The 24,091-nt window shown below is 33.9% G+C and overlaps 1 protein-coding gene and 1 long non-coding RNA gene across 4 annotated transcripts; one reads left to right on the top strand and one right to left on the bottom strand.

Moving 5' to 3' along the window:
* Nucleotides 1-2,815: 2,815 nt before the first annotated feature.
* LOC112803548 (uncharacterized) lies at nucleotides 2,816-8,338 on the top strand. 2 transcript variants are annotated; one of them, XR_003202677.3, is made up of 7 exons: nucleotides 2,816-3,740; nucleotides 4,023-4,666; nucleotides 5,113-5,341; nucleotides 7,058-7,215; nucleotides 7,335-7,733; nucleotides 7,841-7,903; nucleotides 8,144-8,338. It is a non-coding gene; the product is annotated as an uncharacterized lncRNA (long non-coding RNA). The 2 variants fall into 2 exon arrangements; XR_003202675.3 differs by having other exon boundaries at nucleotides 7,058-7,226.
* A 7,417-nt stretch (nucleotides 8,339-15,755) lies between these two features.
* LOC112803523 (uncharacterized) lies at nucleotides 15,756-22,610 on the bottom strand. 2 transcript variants are annotated; one of them, XM_025847021.2, is made up of 4 exons: nucleotides 21,867-22,610; nucleotides 21,692-21,794; nucleotides 21,467-21,612; nucleotides 15,756-16,669 (listed from the first exon to the last, which is right to left on the bottom strand). In XM_025847021.2, the coding sequence occupies exons 2-4, from the start codon at nucleotides 21,719-21,721 to the stop codon at nucleotides 16,309-16,311; spliced, it is 537 nt and encodes a 178-aa protein (XP_025702806.1). In that variant the 5' UTR covers nucleotides 21,722-21,794; nucleotides 21,867-22,610; the 3' UTR covers nucleotides 15,756-16,308. The 2 variants fall into 2 exon arrangements, with proteins under 2 accessions (XP_025702806.1, XP_025702814.1); XM_025847029.2 differs by having other exon boundaries at nucleotides 21,692-21,781.
* Between the last annotated feature and the right edge of the window lie 1,481 nt (nucleotides 22,611-24,091).

The following is a 24,091-nucleotide window of genomic DNA, read 5'->3' as shown; positions in this document are numbered from 1 at the left end:
ATATGTTAGTTAAGTGATTTCAGATTTTGGAGGCAAAGATTGGATCAAGGGAATGAAGGAAAAGCATGTAAAAATTGAGAACTCATGAAGAAATGTAGGAATCGCAAAAGCTGTCAAGCCGACCTCTTCGCATATAATCGATCATAACTTGAGCTACAGAGGTCCAAATGATGCGGTTTTAGTTCCGTTGGAAAGCTAACATCCGGGGCTTCGAAATGATATAAGATTTGCCATAGTTGCATCGCGCATAGAGGCGCACACGCGCATGGTACGCGGATGCTTCAATTTGCATGTGATTCATTAAATGCAAATTCGTGGCCAGCGAATTCTGAAGCCTTGTGGGCCCAATCCAACTCATTTCTAATGCTATTTAAGCCAAGGATTGAAGGGAAATTGACATACTTTACACACTTAGACACATTAGTTTAGTTTATCTTTGTTTTGGAGAGAAGTAGTTAGAGTTAGTTTCTAGAGAGAGAAGCTCTCACCTCTCTCTAGAATTAGGATTATTAGGTTTTAAATCTAGATCTACTTCTTCTCCTCTTCTAATTTTGCTTTTTCCTCCCTAATTGTTCTCTTGTAGTTGTAGAATTCTTCTTCTCTTGTAATTCCTTTGTATTGTTAGTTGTAGTTTATGAACATCCTTTTGTAGATCTACATTCCTTCTTCAATGCAATTGGTAAGTTCTTTGTTGTTTCATAATTATTTTCCTTTTATATTGTTGGTCTCTTGCTATTCTAGTTAGATCCCTCTTTAATTCTTGCAATTCATGTTGTTTACTTTTATTGCCTTCTATGTGTTTGATGAAATGTCTCTTTTAGATTTTGGATATATTTTGCTCCTCTTGGCCTAGGTAGAGTAATTAGTGACGCTTGAGTTATCTAATTCCTTTGTTGATTGATAATTGGAAGTTGCTAATTGATTTGGATACCACTAAAGCTAGTCTTTCCCTTGGGAGTTGGCTAGGATTTGTGGAATCAAGTTAATTCATCCACTTGACTTTCCTCCATTGTAGAGGTTAACTAAGTGGTAGCAATGAACAAATTGTGGTCACAATTGAGGAGGATAACTAGGATAGGATTTCTAGTTCTCATATCTTGCCAAGAGCTTTGTTAGTTGTTAGTTTATTTCCTTTGCCATTTATATTTCTTGCCTATTATCCCCAAAAACGCAAAATACATCTCATAACCAATAACAAGAACACTTTATTGTAATTCCTAGGGAGAACGACCCGAGGTTCAATACTTCGATTTATAAATTTAGGGGTTTGTACTAGTGACAAACAAATTTTTGCATGAAAAAATTATTGTTGGTTTAGAAACTATACTTTACAACGAGACTTCATTTGTGAAATTCTAAACTGTCAAAAATCCAATCATCATGGGTCGGGCTGGACGGACCGGCAACGATGGGTCAGACGCGCATCTCCTCTCTTCGTGGCTGAGCTCCCTCACGGTTCTATCTCCTCTCTCGTGCACCCTTCTCTCTTATCGGAACAGCGGCAGCGACGACGTGGAGCACGGTGCGGCGGCAAGCTGGACGCGGTGGCAAGGCGCGGCTGGCCGGTGAGCAAGCGCGACCTCCCTCCTCCACTGGCGCTCTCTCTTCTCTATTCCCCTCCCTCTCTTCTCGGATCTCCCTCTTCTCCCTTCTCCTTTCTTTCTTTCTTTCTTCTTTCTTTCTTTCTTTCTTTCTTTCTTTCTTTCTTTCCTTTTCTTTTGTTTCTGCATGCCTGTGTGTTGCTGAGGAGAAGGATGGTGGCTAGCGTTTCTTTGGATAAGGGTAATTGGGTGTTAATTGGGATTAGGGTTTCATTTTTTGGGGATTTTGGGTTTAATTTTAAGAGGGTAATTTTAATAGGATTAGGGTATAAAGAGTATTAATTTAAAATCTGATTTAAGTCCTTAAAAATTACTTTAACATATTATTGGGTGTATTAAAATACTAATTGGTCTGAAATCAAATACTCTAATTGAAATTATAAGATAATAAGATTAATTTTCTTTATTCCTGAAACTTAAAGTATTAAATTATGAAATATAAATTATTTAAATCTATCATATAAAATTCTTATTATTTCATTGCTGCTAACTTTATAATTTAAATATAAAAAATAATTCAATAATTATAAAATTAGATAAAATCCTAATTTAAATTGCCAAACCTCATTATTTTCGAATTTCTAAAATTTTAAGTTGTAAATAGGAAAATACTCAATAATCATAGAGTTTGGATAAAAATCTTAATTATTTCAAACTCAGTTAATCAACACTGCCTCTAATTTTCTTTAATAAAATAAGTTCTGAAATTAAAACTATAAATAAATAAATAAATAATTTAAAATTAGTTCATAATAAGACTTTTCAAAAATTTTGGGTCTTATAATTTTCGACACTACAATTGATAAGTCCTAGGTCAAGCTCACTTCTTTAGAAGAGTCGTATCTGCTCTTCGAATTGAGATCTTTGATACAAGTTTGATCGATATTTTTGTCGAAATTATACAAAAATCAAGCGAACCTATAATTATAATAGTTTAATTTTAATGTACTCACATTTATTTAATTATATTTATTTATTTAGATAATATTTTAAATAAAAATTTAAAAATTAATCATTTTATTAGTATGACAATATACAATTAATTATTCGTATAAAAAATTATATTGACAATATATGATAAGTATATTCTAATTATAAATCGATTTGAAGTCTGTTATCGTGTATAATTGGACAAAATAAATTTTGCCATGCATGATTTGTATACACAATAATAATGTTATCGTATATATATTACCACAAAAGTTTCATAAAGCATATATAGGAGCGACAATCTGAGATTAGTATGTTCCTTGATATTAATTTATCCGAGTATAAGAAGGAGGAGGAAACAGGTAGATGACAGTTGGAGGCATCAAAATGTGGTAATTGCTGCCACATTATTTGCCGACAGCGACACACGGTATATATGTACCTTACCTTTTCTCAATTCCAATACCATCCAACAACGTACTATAGTATTTCATCACTAACGAACCACTTGCCACTCCCCCAAGTCCTTCATTAATTACTACCACCTCGGCAACTCACATGCCCTACATTATTGCCCTTGCTGTTCGATAAATTTTATATCTAGGGAACTCACCCTCCATTCTTACAACATGTTGAGCCAAATGATTATTATTACAAGTGGATAGTTAATTACCACTTGCCACTATGTACACTCACTACTACTATAGGGCTGATAATAGCAGCAAAAAATTAGCAGCCGTTTTTGAAACCACCGCAAAAACAACAAATTCGCAGCGGTTATGAGCTGCAGTTTGGCCACTGCTACAAAGCTGCTGATAGCAGTGGTTCAATTTAAACAGCTACAAATCAATCATTTTGGGTATATATTTTATTATAATTATTAAAACACTAACACCACTACACTAGCTATATACTACTCTTCTGAAAACACTCACCGGGCTCCAATCCCTCTTCTCCATCGTTATACACTCCCCACTAGCCCTAACTCTCAGCCCTAACTCCCATAGCCCTCCCACCGTCGAAGCCTTCGCCTCTTGCCTCTCGCCTCTCGCCTTTCGCTGCTCTCGCCGTTGAAGATCTCCTCATCTCCTCGCGCCGCCAGAAAGTCGTATCGGGGCTGCTGTCGCATCGCCATCTCTGCCCTCGTTGTCAAGCCTAGACCTATCCTCGTCCGTTCGGAGCTGCTGCTCGTCCGTCTTCTCTTCTCCTGTAAGCACTCATCCCTATTTCTTCAGTTGCATTTTTTTCTTATAAATTCGTATAATTTTTGTTGTATATATTATGACTTCTGACATAATTGTATGGATTCTAAGTTAATTTTAATGGATATTAGATTCTGAGTTAATTTTATGGCTATTGGATTGAAATTGGAATTTTCTTCAATACTAATTATTTAGGTTTTTGTTGTTTCAAATTCGTTAATTGGTTTTCGAGTGGCAATTGTTTGCCTTTTATTATAGTCAGAGATTAACATCATGCTTCGCGTTGCAGATACAGCGGAGATCTCCACTCGATTCGTGTTCTCTCTCTTTATTCGACATCCGTTCTTAACTACTCTGCCTCCTCGTTGAGATCCGCCGTCAAATCCTCTCCAACGATGCCAACACTATTCTCATGGAAGTTTCTTATTCTTTTATTTTTCTATTTAGTTGATTTATCATTTGTTACATCTTTGTTTTTTTGCTATCTAGTTTAATCTTGGGAAATGCTTTTAGTAAACTATTGAGAGATGAATTTGCTTTTTTGAGATTTAGATATGGTTGTAAAATTTGATTAGATTCTTTGTAAAATTCATGTGTGTTAGGATTATCTATTAGGAATTAGGTTGAATTTTTTGATCTGTTTTAATTGATGAGTTTCCATTTACACTCTTTGTCTTCAGTTCGAAAAATCTACTGATAGAACACGGTATTATAGTACTAATTAATCAATGTCACTGAATTATTTTACAACTTGTAATGGTAATATAACTAATCATATTCTTGCTCATTGAAGGTTATTACACATTGATGGAAAGTAGAAATAGTGCTAACACAGTTGAAAATGGTGTAGATCATTCTCAAGTTTAATGTAGTGGAGATCAGAAAGATACAATTGTCTGGAGATTTTACCAATCTGTCAGTTTTTAATGAAAGGTTGCTATTTATTGCAGAAGTTTGCATATTTCACAAATATTGTTTTAACTTTGTTCTATGTCATGTAGAAGTATCACATGTTTCTTAAATTAAAAAAGTCATTATTTAGATTTCTTGTTAGGCATTTCTTTTTCATATCAATTTGCAACATAAAATAATGATGTATTTTAATTCCCATTTGTACATAAAAGAGTATGTATATTCATTCCCTTTTATATATTGATTTATAAATTGAAATTCATAAAAGATTGAAGTGTGCTACTTTTTTAAATGTTATCCTCTTGTTGAGAATCTGTTATTCTAACATCCTATGGTGTATTGAGTGACAAAAATTATTTTGAAAAAAAATCCGTTAAGTTATCTACTTTCTAAAAGCTTTCCTCTTTAGTCAATTCTTTCTCTTAATTCTCAAGGAATGAATAATTGACTTTTTTTATAAAATGCAGTATTACTGAGGACAGGGTTATTTTTCCAACAGTAGACGTAGAGCTATCTTTCTTTCAGGAGCATGTTGAAGAAAAAAGCCAATTTAATAACTTCTGGTGTTTGATTGAAAGAATTCAAGGTGAAAGAGCAACATTTAATTCCGAAGTTGAATTTTGTTCCAAGTTGTGCTCACATGCTGATCATATAATGGAAACCATCCAGAGGCATTTCAAGAATGAAGAAGTTCAGGTGAGTCATTGCTTGAGTGAGATGTGGATTGTATGTAGTTTTAAGCTTCAAAAGCATGTCATAGCTTGGTGGTGCAGAATTTATAACCCACAAACTAACCGGCAAGTGCACCAGGTCGTACCAAGTAGTACCTCAAGTGAATGAGGGTCGATCCCACGAGAATTGATAGACTAAGCAACAATGATTGTGTGATTTACTTAGTTAGACAAATAGAAAATGATGTTTTGGGAGTTTAATTGCATCAAACAGTAAATTCAGAGAATTCATAAAGCAACCAGTAAATGGGTTGTGAAATATATAGAGAAACAGTTAAGGTTTTAGAGATATCTATCTTCCGGATTGACTTTTCTTACTAACTATTTTAATTATGCAAGATTCAATTCATGACAAACTATATGTGACTAAACCCTGATTCCTTATACCTTTTTAGTCTCCTCTAACCTTCATCAACCGCCAATTCCTTGGTCACTTGATTCCAATTAGAGGGTTAAGTTCAATTCTAGTTTATATGCCACAAAAATCATAATTAACCAAATATAAGAGGATTATATGTTACGTATTCCGTTAAGTCAAGATAATTAGAAATTTAGGAGATTTTTTTCAAGCTGTTGTTCAAGAAAATAGCTTTTTCAAGTTTTACAAGAACTCATTTAGAACAAGGGTCATACTTCCATTCCACCCAGATTCATAAGATAAAGAAAGAAAACAATTCTTGAAATAAAAATCAGTACATGAATTAAAATAGAAAATAATAGTATCAATCTATACAATAGACAGAGCTCCTAACCTTAACAGAGGAAATTTAGTTGCTCATGGTTCAGAGAAAAAAAATAGGATTATGTAAAAGTGTAAAGTGCGGAATGAAAATTGGGAGAAGAGATAGGTCAAGATCTTTTCTCTTTTTATATCTAATCATAATTAATGTAAAATATATTTTTAAAACTAAATAATATCTTTTCCTATTTGTAAATAAAATAAACGTTTAATCAAAATTAATAAAAGATTGCATGCTGGCTTCTTGGAGAAGTGGGGACCACCCCAAATTGCTAAACCTGGCGCCAAACTTGGGCTGCGCCAAGTTTTGTGCCACTCCTTCCACTTGCGATTCTCAATTGTTTCTTCATCCTGGCACCAAACTTGGATTTCCCAAGTTTGGCGCCACCAAGGCAGTAATTCCATAAAAAATGTGTATACTATTATATATCGTTAGAAATCTTTGGAAGTTAGCTTTTCAATTCCACTAAAACTGAGTCAATTGGTCCTCTATAGCTCAAGTTATGCCTGTTAGAGTGCAAGGAGGTCAGGGTTGATAGCATCATCCATTTTCTTCCTTTTTTCTACATAAACCGTGTCAAATCCATCCGAATTCTACCTGAAATAAACCAAACTGCACACGACTCAAAGTAGCATTCATAGTGGCTCAAAAATACTTAAATCTTGATTAAACTTAACAAATTCAAATGCAAATTTACTAGAAAAAGATAGGAAAGATACTGACGCATCACTTGGCAAACGCCTAATAAGTATGAGGAATGCTTTTATTAAGTGAATCAATTATTTGTCTTTCCGGTAGATAAATATGATGTAGGAGGCTTTGTACTTCTTAATCCATAATTGAATTATGGAAAAAAGTTAGTCAAAATAGTTGCAACAATAAGCTATCTTTTTCTTTATTTAATTATTTTTAATACATGATAGATTCTCTCTCATCTCTAGGTTCTTCCGTTTGCACAGAAGCACTTTAGTATCGAAAGGCAACGTGAACTTCTATATCAAAGCTTGTGCATGATACCTCTGAAATTGATTGAATGTGTGCTACCATGGTTGGTTGGATCATTGACTAAAACTGAAGCAAAGATGTTTCTGAAAAATATGTAATTAGCAGGTTTTCTGTCTATTTTAAAATTTTCTTCTTGTGGAAAGAAAATACATATATGATGAGTACTTTATCATGAGACTTCCATATCTAACAGTTTTATGCAATTCATTTCAGCTCCAGCAACAAAGTCTGCTTTAGTCACCCTCTTTTGTGGTTGGACTTGCAAGGCTCGTAACTATGGTCTGTGTTTGTCTTCAAGTGCATTAGGTTGCTATCATGCTCAAACATTTGCTGACATTGAAGAGAATATTGTTCAGCCCTCCTGTGACCGTAGGCCATAGCTAATTTGATTGCTTTATGTGCAAGATATTGGAAGTGCCTAAACCTTTCCTTATTCAATTTTTAGCTTGCTTTTGGTGATTTTTTTGTAATATGTTTTACTTTATTGCAATATTATTTCTATAGAAATTGATTATAATTATTTAATTTCATGTTTTAGATAAAACTATATTCTATGCTCTATGAATGTTGGTGATATATCATATATTATTTCATGCAGAGCACATTTCACAGGTGAGTTAATCTTATTTAAATGTGATATAGAGCTTATTATTTTTGAATAGTTTTACTTTGGTGCTTGAAATTGAATTAAACATTTTGGAAATGCTTTTTGGTATCAGTTTAATGAAGAGGCACGCTTTCAATACATCAAGAAGTACAAGACCATCATACATCCAAGAGAGGTACATATTCACCTTTCATATTGATAGAAATCCAAGAGCGGATTCCTTTCTATTATATGAATTTTGACTTCAATTCCTTGATCTTTTCTGACAAATAACAAGCTTATGCAATTTTTGTCCGGCTTTACTTTTTTGCCTTTATTTTCTTTTGTTATGGTCATTATTATATTTTGACTTGAACTTGATTATGTTGATAATCGATGGGATGGTAGTTTATCTGATCTATGATCTATTTTATAGGTAATACATAATCGAAAAAGTTATAGTATGGCCTTGGCTTGAGAAAGCTTTGGATACAATGAGTGTGGCTTTTTTGTTCTATTTTTTATTTATTATTTATCTTTTATTGAATCCTTGTATTCAATTATGTGTTATTGGACTTTTGAAAGAATGAATTGCTACTTGAATATTCCTAAGAGTTGCACTTTCTTGGTATGCCTTTATTATGTTTAGTTTTCCTTCCATTGTTATTCATGAGGCATTTTCACTTAGGATTCTAATGAGATAATGATCAATTTTATAGTATTAGTAATTATTGGTTAATGAACTTAGATTTTGCTAATGAAAAATTCTCTTCTTTTCAAATTAAATTAGATTTTATTATGGTAAAGGGAAAAAAAAATTTTAGTGCAATTTAACTTAGTTCGAGTTTGTTTTCTTTTTTTGGCTAGTTGTAGAAAAAATTAGATAGCTTTGTCGAGAAATATTTTTTTTAATATAATAGTGAAGATTGGGGGTTATAAACCTCTGTTATATTTTTTTTAATGCATGCTGAATTGCGGATTAACAACTGTCACAACCTTTTTTTTAAAACCTATTTTCCAAATAGCAGCGGTTTTAATACCATCGCAAATAACTTATTTCATTTAGCAGCGATTATACCAGCGGTTGCTGAAAATCACCGCAAAATCCAATTCCCGCGCCCTTAATAAGGAGGGTGGTTTTTAAACCATTGGCATTCTATTTAGCAATGGTTTGCCACAAATCCTAAAAAAAACCGCCGCAATTCTCCGCCTCTCTTGTAATGACTAAATCCCTAATAATCAATACCATTCGTTTTGTTTAATATATATATATATATATATATATATATATATATATATATATATATATATATATATATATATATATATTGAACATGATAAGTATTTTACTCTTTTAACAAATGATTTTTAATTGTTTTAAAAATAAAAAATATTTTATCAAAAGGGACATTTAAAAAAATTCAAAGGAAGGGAATTTCATTTATAAATAATTGTTTTACTTAGACTTTATTTTCGATTTTGATAAATATTTCAATTAAACTTGTATCACAATTTCAATTCGAAAGTCAACTATGACTCTTCTTAAAAATATAAAAATTCAAAAATTTCTGTAATGATACTTAAGAAAAAAATTATTAACTTTTATTAATAATGGATTAGGACTTCACAATTGAAAATAAATAATGAATTCAATATAAACTTGAATAAATAAAACTAAAATTTAAAATGTGAAAATAAATGAGATCAACTGAGTAAAGAGGCAAATTGAAATAAAGATAAAGCAATAAAAATGGTTTCCAGATGCTCACAAAAACTTGCATTTCATGGCTATTTGCTTCTTGAGTAAGTGTGACTGCTGAATTTTTCAGCATGTATACGTGAGTGTGAGAACTGGAATGGAAGTTCCTCTTTTGATATTCAAATCTTCTATTTTTAGATGAGAATCTTGGTTCAAATCAATTTTACTTAGTGACCATGTAGTTTTACCCATGTCTTTGAGAAATGGTTTTTCTTGTATGTTAAGCACTTCAAGCCACGTTTTGAGAAACAGTTATTCCTCACATTACCACTTCAAATTGCTTTGTGCTTAAGTAGTTGGAATTTAAGTATGTTTTCTTCTAGTTCTTATCTTTTTTTAGGTTAAATTTTTCTTCTGATTTTGCATTGAATTAATCTAACCATAATGGAATGATGTTAAATGAAATATAAGGTTTTGGATTACCGTCAAAATCTCTTTTATTTACTATAGGATGTTCTAACAATAATTTTACCACCATTTTAAAAGTCTTTTGAAGTTTATATTTACCGTCAAATTTAGTAACACATTTAAATCTAACCGTAAATATCACCAAATTCGACAGTATTTCACTAAATTTGACAATAAATTCAATTGTTGTAAGTGTATTTCTGGTAGTAGTATACACAAAATTCTTATTCCTACCTTGAGTTTTAATTTCTAGCTAGAATACATTGGAATTCCTTAGAAGTACACATATCCACATTCAGAAAGCCATCCAGCCATCTTTCAACACATCTCATGGGTTGCCAAAGTCCCTATTTTGTGCTCAATTACTCACCTTGAAGAAATTAAGACATACAAGTTACAACCTAATACGATTATAAAATGCAATTTGAAACATACACCATTTTGGTGTGTAATTCAAAGTGAGTTGCCTATCATTTCTCTTGCTACAAACCTTTCCACTCACTACAAGAAAACCAGGCTTTTCTCACGCTTTTAAAGCGTGGCAAAAAGTTAAAAAAAAGTGTAGCGATAGCTTTTTGCCACGCTTTTTGAGCTACCAGCATGCTTTTGAAAGGGTCACATCTGCAAGCGTGCCGATTGCTCTATCACCATGCTTTTTTTATTTATTAGCACGCTTTTTTTATTGCCACGCTTTTATCTATTGCCACACTTAAAAGCATGGCCATATGCATAACCCTATAGCCACGCTTTCTTAAATGTACCTAAATGTGATCTATGGCCACGCTTTTTAATTCATGAACCTATTGCCACACTTTTAAAGCGTGGCTATATCCTTATCAAATTTAAAAAAATAGATTTATCTAACAAAAATCTATTTTCATACAAAATAAATATAGTATACTGTTACTTATATCAAATTAAAGAGATTACAGTGGTAATAGAGCAAGAAGTTTCCATAGCAAAAAATTAAGAGTAAAATTAAGATTGGGAACAATAATGTTATAACTAAATTAGTAAAGTTTGGGTATCTTAGAAAAGTTCATAGAATGTTATAACTAAATTAGTAAAGTTTGGGTATCTTAGAAAAGTTCATAGTAATATAGTATATTGTTGCTAATATCATATGGTTTCTTTGATCACAGGGGATAGTCCAAAAAATAAGAAAAACTACTTCTAAGATAGAAGAGCATTCAGAGTTCCCTGTTTAACATAGAAATGACCTCAATATATTCTATTAACTTCAAGTCGCATAAAGTTGTATATCATATAGTGCACAACATCAAGGAAGGAAGGAAGCTTCAGAAACAAAACAGCTGACCCAAATTGGAAACTATCTTTACTGCTGTAACACATCTTTCACATGTCATACCAACTTTGAAGACAACTGTCTGCAATTCATACGTTAAAAATATCCAAAGTTGTAATAGGCAGAAAAAGAGTAATCATCTTCAAATCTTAAATAAGACAACCAGACATTACTTTGAACTAAAAAAATACAGAAATCAATTCTAAAAGAATGTGGAGAGCAAAACCAAGGAATCAAACAGTCATAAACAACAAACAACAATGACTGACCATCAAGATTCAGGATAGCAAAGAACAACCATATTTTGTCTATCATTAGTGCTGAACATGAATTATAGTGAGAGTCTCATGTATCTAACATGAATAATATGCCAAGATTTTAGAGTTTGACACGAACAAAAGGTACTAACCATGCAGATTCATATCTAGACTGCAAACTTATAAAAGCTTTTAATACAAGCTAATTGCAATTGTAAAACAATTTTGAGATCAGATAGATACTCTATGGCCTCTTTACCTTGTAAAACCTCACTAAAACTGCACTAAAAATTTGAACAATGCAAATAAATTACCTTCATTGCTGGATTCAAAATTTTCTTCAAGCCCAAGAGCACCATCGAAATTCTTCTCGATATTCTTTACATTCTCCTGAAGCTTATTCACCGCTCCCACCAAATCCGAGAAACTACACCATGTGTTGTTTGTACTAGACCATGCCATCTCTGTCACTGCAAACCAAAACAATGCCTACACATTATGTGCATCATCAATTACAAACACTAGCTGCATTGTTTGTGTGACCATTAAGTAACACTGTTTGTGTTGCAACATAATTTTCAACAAAACGTTTAGCAACTAAAAGAGCCAAATACATATCATATAAGTAGCATTACTGTTAGGTGTTTACCTAGAAGTTTTGGAACACCAATCACAAAATTCATTGCAGAAGTGGTTGCAATTTTTGGCTAATAGATCGTACGAACACCCAGGCCACTCTCTAATGAGTTATCTTAATATTTGATTTACCTTGAAAATGGAACATCTTGTTTTCACTAGAACAATAAATTCTCGATATGTGTACATTTGATTTTTTTTCAGAAGGGCAATTAAAAACTCCAGTACCTTGCTCACAGAATCCAAATGACCATTCATCTTTACCATAAACCTGTGTCAGCAAAACACACAATCTTAATAAGTCAGCATGTGACAAAATAAAACATAGGTTTCCGTTACAATTTTTCCAAGAAAATATGTATATGCAACATTGTATTTTCTGACATTTTGCAAAAATATAACCATTTTGTGACATTGTAACTCTTGCCTACATGATGTATAGGACACAGGTATGCCACCTTAGAGCCATAACTTTGCTTTATAGCATGCATGCATCAGTTATGGTAATCAATATCCATAATCCATATCTCAATTTATTCTCTATGCTTTTACAGCCATGCACTCTACAAAGCTAAAGTCAAGCCATAAGCACTTCACTCCCAAAAATAATCTAATGTGAAACATCTAGAATTAACACCTAGTATTTCTCTAACAGCCAAATTAATCCATAGAATTAAGAGCTATATAGTTATACTACAAATAAGCCAATCACAACTGCATCTCAATCAAATAAGAAATACTAAGTAAAGATTAAATCTAATCACAAATAGTACTGTGAGTCACATATTGAGACAATTACAATTCGGTATTAACAGTCTCTAATGAACAATTCAATTACTACACATGAATCAAGAACAAATAGAGAAAGATACAAGAAAAAAAAAGAGAAAAAACTAGATCCAATCAATAGTGGGAAAAAGCCACCGACAAAAAGAAGAAACAATTAAGACGTGAACGCGCTGTGGAACATGCAGGGAATCAAAACATAGTATCGAAAATTGAACTTTTTCAGCTTCAATGCATTATTGATCAGCACTTTTATTTACAAATTGCAACAAATAAATAGAATAAAAAAATCAAAAACCCTAAGACTTAAAAATTTTAAAATTGAATTTAAAAATCGGAATCATAACAACAAATTATGACAAATAAAAAGAATTTAAAAACAAAATTAAGAAAAAAATCAAAAACCCTAAGGTAGCGTTTGTTTGCGAGACAGAGACCAAGAGACAGAGACAGAGAGACAGAGACAGAAATAAGTATTAGTATTGTGTTTGGTGTGAAAGTGTACAAGACTAATTTATGTCTAAGTATCCTGTTTGGTTCGAAATAAAAATTGGAGACGAAATAGGTAAAATTACTAAAATGCCCTTAATTTAAATTAAGAACCCTTACCCCAAACACAATTTCATTTTCATCAGCATCCAACCCTAACCCTTTTGTTCCTCTTCTCTACCGTTTCTCCTCTTCTCTGCCGTGAACTCCTGGAGCCTGACCCGCTGCAAGTAGCACCTCCAATGGTGGAAACCACGGCGGCGCCTTTCTAGTTCTCTTTGGTTCATCTTCGTGGCCCCAGTTGCCACCCTCGGATTGTGATGCTGCTGGTGTATCCACGCCGGTGGGTCTACGTCACCACCGTCTCGGAGCTGTGCGTCTGGTCTCCATTGTTTCTCTGTCAACGGAGCTAGTATGTTCTTTAAATTTAAGTTATTTGCTTGTTAATTCTGTGAAGTTCAGGAGGGATTTTTGATTCCCCCATTTTCTGATTTGTGAAACCCTCACCTTCTGATTTGTCGGCATGTTGATGAGAACATTTAAATTCCTCGTTGGGTGAATTGACATTTGCCCTAATTTGCTTAAAATTGATGATTTGTGCTTCAAATGTTGAAGATTTGTGAAGTTGTTACATTCGAGTTCTTATTTGCCCTTATTTGCAGATTTATGAATTCTGTGTCATCTTTTTTAAAGATTTGGGAATGTGTGATTGCTGATTGCTGATTCCATTGTTTGTGTATCATAATTTTTTTCAGCTTACTTGTGCTTGTTAATTGCTGATTTGTAAATCTGTGATTGTTATTTTTTAAAATTTATTTTTGATGATTACTGTATAGAAAATAAAAAAAGATGATTTGAGAGCTGTTTATCATAATTATGTTCTTGTTGTGACCCTTTTTTGTTATCGAAATTAGTACTCATTGTTGTATGGAAATTTATTGGAAAAGCTAGAGGCACCAATATTTGATTTTAAATACAAAAGATTAGACATTAGTTAGTTTGTTTGTTAATTGTATCTTGCCTGAATTAGTAGTTAGTGAAGTTTGTTATTTCCTTCTTGACTTCTCAATCTGATTTTCACAATTGTTTATTAAATTGTTGCTGTCAAGAGTTGCAGATTCTTATACACTAGTGCTTTTATATTAATGGTTACCACCTAGTGTGTTTCTCCCTTGTTTTGGAGGCACATTTTATCTATCCACAGAGCATTATTACAATTCACAAAGTCTATGTACTGCTCTTATTGTAACAAACACTATTTTTCATTAAATGAATTGACAAGCATTCAGTCTTGATCACATTTCCTTCCTCTTCATCCTGAAAACTGTTCTTGATAGCTATTTACTATCAAATAATTGGTTCTATTAAACACACGTGTTGTTTTATTGTTTATTAACAAGCATGGTTTGAAAAGTTGCTACTAGTACTGACATTATGTACATTATAAAAGCATGGATTTTAGCATTATTTGTTAATTAGGCTTGTAATTCTTTGTTGGGTTTGTTGCATTTTTTGTGCTTCTTCTTAATATTTTAGCTTTTATGTTTTTGTATTAATTTACCATTTGGGCTTTCTGTTCTCCGTTAGCGGTTCTGGGAGGAATTGAAGGGTGGATGTAGGCAGAAGTGGTCTTTCACGTTCTTGCAAATTGCAATAATATATATTGAATTGGAAAAATTGTTTTGATTAGATTCGTTGGTGCATTTTATTTCGATTAGTTGATCCATTCTTGTGTTGTGTTACTATTTGTTGTTAACATGCTAAATGATTTTTGCTGACTGTTTAAGGTATAGCCTGGTTAACAATGGCTTCCACAAGTAGAAGATCCACAAGTGGTTTGTATGGCAGCGGCAACATAACGGGAGAAAGAAATAGAAAAATTGCTAAGGCAGAATGGTGCGACGATGAGTGGCATTAGAAGTTAGAACACAAGAATAAAGAAGAAAAAATGGGTCTAATAGTGCAATGAGAAAAAAGAGGGGGGCTTGCAATGTGGCTGAGAGTGAGAGTGAGTGGCACAGTTTGCAAAGAGGTACCAACTCAGAATGAGTGTGACATATTGTCTCATATGCTGCATTTGTTGATGTTTTGATAGTCGATAAATTTTTATGTAATAAGGTTAACAAGAAACTACCATTCTATGTAAATAAATTATTATTTATCTTATGTTACCACTACTTCTTGAATAACAGAGATGATGACATTCTCATCTTAAACCAATATTTAAAGAGTTAATGAGAAATAAGTTTTTTTTTCCATAAAGAATTGAAAAGGCTTGTTCTTGGTGTTGTGATCCTGTAATAATTGAGACACATGATATGAATGTTAAATACATAAGTTGCTAATAGCGGTAAGTGTGAAATTAAGTAGATATAATTGTGGCTTAAAGAAAATTAACAAAAGCAAAGACTAGAAGAAGAATTGCATTACTGAGAACCAGAAATTATAAGAATGGGACAGTTGCTTACCAAAATCTAAGATAATTATCATTAACATGATCATGACTATAAATATTCTACTTAGTAAACAATTCCTGCTCAAACCACCAAAATAAAGGACACACTACAATACTAATAAAACTGTACAAAGAACCTAAACCTATTCTGAACAGAGCAAAATAGTAAGGCGTTTCCAAAATAAGGTGAGTTTGCATACCAAATATAAGTTTGTACGTTATATCATCTTAAACATAATCATCTCCCAAAGACCTAAAACCCTACAGTGAAAAACTTAATACCCTAGCCCAAACCTAATACCCTTAACCAACAGTGAACTTCATATAATAGAGCGAACAAGGCTAATCATCTGTGAATCTGACAAGCCCCAGAAGTGTGCATACACATTAGGACTTTTAGCAAACTTCAAAATCGCCCTCACCACCTCGTCATCACCGAACCCAAGCTGTGTGAGCTTCTCGCCAACCTTCCACTTCTCGTTCACACCAACAATGGCATCAGCTATCAATTGGGCATTCTTCCTTTGGTCAGCTGAAGATTGCTGAATATGGTTGGCCATCCTCTCCAGTACATCAAGTTGTTTTCTCTTCCTCCCATATCGCCTTGTGCTTCCTGCACTCGCACCTGCTTTAGATTGTGATGCTTGTCCTTGCATTGCTGGCCCTCCGCCGTTGACTGGATATGGAGACATATCAGACTCATCAAATCCAACTGCAGTGTCTTCTGTCTCTTCGTTAACCTGTTCCTCCGCATCAAAACCACTAACTGCTGCTGCTCCTGTGGCTCTATCCCTGCCAAATATACCCTCCAGTCGGTGAAAAAGAGGAAATGGCTTGCCAGGACTGTAGAACTTGGTCGGATGTGCCTGTGAAAAGTTAAACCGCATTTAACAAATTTTTTATGAAGTTAATATTCAAAAGACATGAAATACATGAATAGCTGAGGCTTTTATATATTATAGAGCATGTTTCATTGCTTAGTGTGAAAGCAAGAAGAGAAGGAGGCTGCTCTTGCCAACACCAGAGTCACCCATGAATAACACCTAATACAAGTAATCAAAGCTACTATTCCCTGCCTTTGAAGCTGAACCCATTTCTCTCTTATCTTTTTTTACCCTTTCCAAATTCAATTAAAAAAACTCCAAAAAAAAGCATGCAAGTAGACTCTTTCAAAAAGTGAGGAGAGTAAATCATAGTGAAGACAATTCTGCCTGTGAACAAGTGTCCAAATAAATAGTGAAACAACAAATTACCAACAAACTTATTCAAGTCATAGACTGCATCAAATTTTAACTACTATATGAGTACATTATGCAAAAGTGAAATAATTCTGCCTATGTTGTCACGCAAATTCATTCCTCGGTTAATTCAATCCATTGACTCCAGATCTTATTGTAATTAGAGTTTGTGAAATTGTATTACTCATAATACAAATATAAAAGAATGATATTCCCATCAAATATATATTGAAATTCAATATCAGACTAACACATGTTTGAACACACTCAAACTGAATGGTGGAAATCACAAATGATGTATTATCAATGTTAACAAAATAAGCCAAGTCTAAAGTTCTCTATATCAGAAGAATAGCAACATAAAGCTTGATCATAGATTGAATTATTACAGAATTATTTAACTAGACTTGTTCAAGAAGGACAAACTGGCTCAGACTAAATAAAGATATGAATGACTAAATGTAAAATTCTCACACCTTAACCAAGACAGAACTTAAGCAACACCAGCACTAGAAGGCAGATCTCTATGCATGGAAAGTTATGGCTAGCATTTTTTGATTTGCAAACTGATCATGCATTGATGATTCTTAATAATTGTGGAGCAAGATTGAATTTTAAATCAGTACATCTCATTATTATTTTTTTCATCAGAATACTATTATTTTGGCCTATGCCATAGAAGGCAAACTTCAAAACATAAGCTACAATATAATGTTTTAATATACAAAAAGCTAAGGAGATGCAGATACTTATTATTCTCACAGTGGAAGTCTCATTTAAATTCTGGTATTGTAGGAACCACAATACTTCCTAGTTTAATTAATAAGACAAATATACAATTAACGAAATCCACAGAGCAGAACTTGCGAAATAAAAATGCATAAACATTCAAATAAATCTAACACTTCTTCATGCAAAATCTGTTATATCTTCTTAGAACCAAAAACAAGAATAAGAAACTGGAATCAAAAGACATGTAATTCTATTTACTTCTCCAAATAGAAAATACAATAGAAACATAACAAAAATGATAATATTGATTTTCCTCTCTCATTTCATATAATGGAAGTGACTTTGTCAGGTACTTTAACCACATCAAACTCTTCCAAAAGGCAAAAAAAAAGGAGAAAAAACAGCTGATGAGAAGTACATAAACAATTTGGGTTTAAATTGAGAACATGAAGCACATAAACAATTTGGGTTCTTTAACTCTATTTGCAATGGGGTTTTAGTATCTTCGTTTAATTCCTTTCCCAAATTTAAAGCATTTGATCCTGCGCAAATTACTATATTCCATTTCATTTTCTAGCATTTTCGTATATTTTAAATTCCTAATCATGTCATAAAATAATCTTACTCTTTAAAATGATATATTTGTTTCCACTATTTTAAGAGAAAAAGAGATAGATTAAACATTTCAATGTAAAATTCGTACATATATGAAAGAGGATTAATATACACTCTTTTCCAAATAATAAAAAACAAGTTTATTTGTTAAGAATATATTCAAATTTTGTGAGAGTATGATTCTCCTACTGTTTATATGATTAGAAACTTCAATTGCCATATAGCAAATATTACCCATGAACTGGGAATCTTGGTTTGTATGTTAATTGTGAAAAGGTAAAATGTAACACCCTAACTACCAAAGCTCACGCTTCCGGCTGCACAACTCTGATAGCTCGGACATTACGACGACACTTATACTATTTAATACTAAAATATGAGCCTGTTTAAAAACTTTAAACCGCAATACCATTCCCAAAAATACTTTCGCCATACAACGTACGCCCATACATACCATACAACTTACAGAAACTCATAAAGAGTACATCCATATATATATACATACATATATATAAATAATATTACAAACATTATCCAGTACAATTCCTATCCCTCTCACAGAATATATCAAGATAAAGGTGAGGGTACAAAAATAATAATCTAAGCAATACAGAGCATCTCAATAACAAATAATTAAACTCTTCATAACTTCTGCGCCCAAATCCTAAAAGGGGAAAAATGTAGGGGGTGAGAACATCATCCTCGAAAGGGTTCTCAGTAGAGGGTTTTTGGGAATTACTGTAATAGGATACATGAAGATAAACCGTACCAGTGATTAATAACCATCTTATGCCTCTTTTCAAAAACAACAGTTTACAATAAAAGTGAAGTCAGAAATCTTTTCTGAAAGAGGAACTGTTCAATCCTCAAAACATCAAAGCATTTCAAAAAGGTTTATCTATACTGAACCAAAATAACCTTTCATATCTTAATCCAAACCAGAACCACAAAACTGAAATCAACCATCGATCCATCTCATTCGACCACGGCCCTAGGCCCAAACAATCCAACCACAACCAATCCACCACAATCCAACAGAGTTCCAGATGCAAACACAAGTAGAAAGATACAAACACAAACAAACAGTTATTGCAAGTAGATCAATTAGCAGATAATCACATAGGCAAACCAAGTACAATATGCACACCCAAACAATAACACATAGATGCATATGATGCATGCCTGTCCCTAGTGGCTGATGATATCCTCTGTCGGTTATATAGCCAACCCGACACGTCCTGGTAGCTAACTATGGACAGAAACACCCCTCGCGGAGCAAGTAGGTTTGAGCTACAACCTCATTGCTACTACCCGCTCAACCCAGAGCCAGTGGAATAACCACTACTGCGGCTACAAACCAGGCGGGTGTTTAACAGCTCAACCTGGAGCGAGTGGAATCACCACTACTACCGCTACTACCCAGGCGTCACAGTCTCTAACCTGGAGCAAGTGGGACGAACCACAACCCTTGCTACTACCCAGGTATCTCAAGTATATATTCATTTAGTTCCAACCATGGATCAACATCCATCTCAGCCATTCGGCTTAAATTCATAATTCATAGTCGGCCATACGGCCCACAACTCATTCGGCAATCAGCCATAAAACAATATCATACACAACTATTCCGGCTCACGGTTCAATCCAGAATCAGCCAATATTCATAATCATACACAGCCTTTCCGGCCCATAACAAAACAGCACTTCCATATTCAACATCATCAAATTCATAAAACCGGCATTTAAGCCATAAATCACTTTTCTCAAATCTTTTCACTTTGAAATCAAGTTTCAACTCTTTTTAGCCTTGGCTTTTAGAAATCTCATTTCTCAAATCATCTCAGGCTCATAAGCCAAATTTACTCAAAGTGAGTCTCCTTTTTAGAACAGAGCCACTCTCGGCATTCTCTTTCCAAACTACCAAATCATGGCAAGTTAAGGATTTATTTCAAAGCATTCAAATCACCAATCCAACAATGGGATTTTATAACAAAAGTTTCTCGGCAGAGTCCCAAGTCTTTAGGGAAGGTCAACCTATATCAATTCCTTAAAATTCATTGAAACTCTTAAAATCATAGATTTCTCGGTTCAAGTAAATAAAACTGAATTTACTATAAAACCGGCCATACAAAATCACAAGTTCCAACCCGGTCCAGAAATAAACTCATTTGAAACGGAACCGGTTCATTTGAATCAAACCACTTTCAGGTTTCGTTTTAGAACCCATTTTTCTAACTCTTCCAAAATGCCTCAAACTTGATTAATCAATCAAAAGTCTAGATTCCTTTGAAATCACTAAAAACTCCTTTTTATATTAAAATCACTATTAGAGCATCATTCTTTCCTTTAGTGATTCAAACGGTAAAAATAGTTCAGTTCTAAATAAGCCGAACTCAACGTATAAGGTTCATTAAATAAATTAAGCTTGAAAACATAAATATCCTCTTGATAAATCAAATAATACAATTTCTCAAATCTAACCCTTTTTTAAATAACTTTTCAAATAAGACTAGGATTTTGCAGAAATTTTGGCAGCACCTCCCCTAAAGCTTGGACTTTTGCCACCCGGTTCGGGTCCCAACTAAACCATTTCTCATTCCTTTTCAACAGCTCAAAACCAGAAATCAATTTAAAGCAAGCTAAATCCAACAATCGCCTCAGTGGCGTATCTCAAGGATACCATTTCAAAATCAACTCAATATCAATCGATATAACTCATTTCTAAAGCTTTAAAGAAACGGTTCAATAACAAATCATTTGTCCAAAACCAAATCAATTAAAATAAACCATGCTAAATTCGAAAGTGCATTCGACTTTTCACTTCATTAAAATAATTGGCTCAATCCAACCAATCCTCAACGGTTTAAACTCAGATTTCAAATCTTTAAAGAATCAACTTTAAAACATTACATTTCACAAAGCCGCACAACAATTCAGCCAAACCAACATCCATAATCATTCGAGTCAATCAAATAATACATAAGGCAATTACAATCACCAAATACACAATATCTCACATCAGTATCCATATATAATAATTCCAATACATAAAACATAGTTTTTGGAAAGCACCCCTACCTCAAAACGCAAACCATAACCCCAAATGCGTTAACTGACTCCTTTTCGCTCAGCCCAAAATCACCGATCAACCAAAATCCTGGCTCTGCTTGCTCTCTCAAAGCAGAAACAGCTACAAACGGCACAAGGAAACTGGATTCTAACTCCTAAAACCATTAACAGTACAATTACTTTGTTACACGGAAAAGAACACTAGCGCAGGGCTTTCGAAACAGAAACACTCACTGTATTAACGAAATAAAGCAGCCGCAACATCAAATCGGCCCGGCAGCAGCTCCATCAATAACTTTTGGGCGACAACGGCGGTCTGAATATCTAATAACAGCAGCTGTATAACCACGCGTTATCAACACTCTTCCCGGAATTCCAAAGGAACAGTAACCAAACTTAAAACTCTTACCTCAGTGTCGAAACTCGCAGAATTTACTGAACATGGCAGCCCCATCCACAGCGGCTTCATTAGCAACCACCATAGCATCCTGGCCCAAGCAGCGGCTTCCAAAGGCAGTGGCAGCGCGCTCACCCAGAACCCAAATGGAGCAACGGTAGGAGCGACGGCCAAGGATTCCGGCGGCAGTGGCGGCGAACCAAAGCACCAGAAGCGGAGGGAATCCATCTTGCTTCCCTCTCTCACCTCCGTTCCACAGTAGTGACCCCCCACTGGCGGCAGCGGCGGACTACACCCCAGGGCGACGGCGACTGTTCAGACGGCAGTGACGACACATGGCTGTGCGCGACGGCAGTGACGAGTCCCTCTCCGCGCGACGCCGTCTCCACGCCTCACTCTCTCTCGATCTCGTGCTCCCCTCTGGTCGCGATCCACGGCAGCGATGGTGGCGCCGTTGGGAGACATAGAGGCAGTGGTGGTGACAAGGATGGAGCAACGAGCGGCGGCTCCGAGATCTCCAGCGACGGAATGGGGTGATGGGTGCCAGAACCGCGACTGGGCAGGGATGAACGGGGCGACTTCGACGGCGGAGCTCCTCGCGTGCGGCAGTCTGGCGATCACGGCGGCAGTACCCAGCCGGCGGCGCTAAGTCCTTCTCCCTCTCTATTCTGTTTTCGTTCCTTCATGGAAGAGAAACGCTGCTGCTGAGTTAGGAAAAGAAAGGTTTTGGCTGCAGTTGGGGAATGGGGAAGCAATGGGCTACCGGGTAGGATCTTAGGGTTTTATTTTGAAAATTAGGGTTAAGGGCATTATGGTAATTTCACTCAAAAATAGGGATAATATAGTAATTGAAATCCAATTTAAATCCAACACTATTTGTATATAGAAAAATACTATTTACTCATCAATTTTACAAATTATTTTCAATAAAATGCCCAAATCCAAAAATTAGAAATAATATACTTAATTTCTTCATTTTCCAAAATAGCAGTAATAATATTTAAAATATTACTTATCTAATCCAAATCATATAAAATCTTTATTATTTCATAACTATCAACTTTATAATTCAAATATAGAAAATAATCCAATAATTATAAAATTGGATAAAGATCATAACTCGTCTCAATTTCAATAAATCAAAACTTGCCTTAATTATCTTTAATAAAATAATTTCTGAAATTAAGGCTACAAATAACCATTTGATTTGAGACTTGATCATAATAAGACTTTTCAAAAGTTTTGGGTCTTACATAAAATACCAAACTTGCATTGTTAGATGCAAAATCCTTCTTCTTACTCTGCCTTCATAGCAAATTCTGTTCTCAAGTATAAGTGGGTCCACACTTGCATGCGTAAAGCATATATTAACTAGTACATATTCTTACTCAGGAAGAATTACAATTTACAACCTTATACACACTTCTAGATTAGCAAATAATATTTTATCCTTACGTCTTAGAAGTAAACACTCGCATAAAAGATTTTAAAGATATAGAAAATATACATTTTCCCCCTTGCTTTAAAAACAAGCTTGTTGTAAAAGAACATTTTCCTATTTTTAGGTGACTGTATCCAGAGTTACACATTCAAAATAAACACTGCAAATCTTATGTCTAGGAAATGAATCACACTCAGTTATACTGATTCCCCCTCTTCTTTAAATCTGATTAAGCACTCTATCAAGTACAACTTATGTTTTATAAAAATATATATAAATAAATTTAGTTAGACCATTTTTACATAAAAAAGTAGCAATTACTTTATCAGACTATGATTCTCAAACTATGAGAAACCTTAATAAGGTCTAGAATCGAATCAGCTTTATCCATGAAAATTTTTACAAGTGCAGTGTAATAGAATAAACTAAGGTAACTAATAACAGTTTGTTTGCAAGTTTGTACTACATATTCAATCATACAATATAAGGTCCAATTGAGTTAGGCTAATGAGAGCTCTGTGCAGACATGGAACAATAGTAGTCGCAGACATGAAAAAATGGGAAAAATAGTATAATCCAGAATGAAATCAACAAATAGATGTGGTTAGGCTAATAAATTGAGTAATCATCCAATTAGTGGCATTTAAAATGAAGTAAACATCATAAACTCATTAATTATAAAGCTAAAATAAATGGGTTATGTTAGGTCACGAACAAATTCACACCAGGCAAACAACTTCTTTAACTTCAATGCTGCTACTACACACCATTAACAAAAATAATTACAAATCAAGCA

Source organism: Arachis hypogaea, chromosome 1 (genome assembly GCF_003086295.3).
Source record: "Arachis hypogaea cultivar Tifrunner chromosome 1, arahy.Tifrunner.gnm2.J5K5, whole genome shotgun sequence".
NCBI lineage: Eukaryota > Viridiplantae > Streptophyta > Magnoliopsida > Fabales > Fabaceae > Arachis > Arachis hypogaea.
This window is presented reverse-complemented; position numbering and strand designations above follow the sequence as displayed.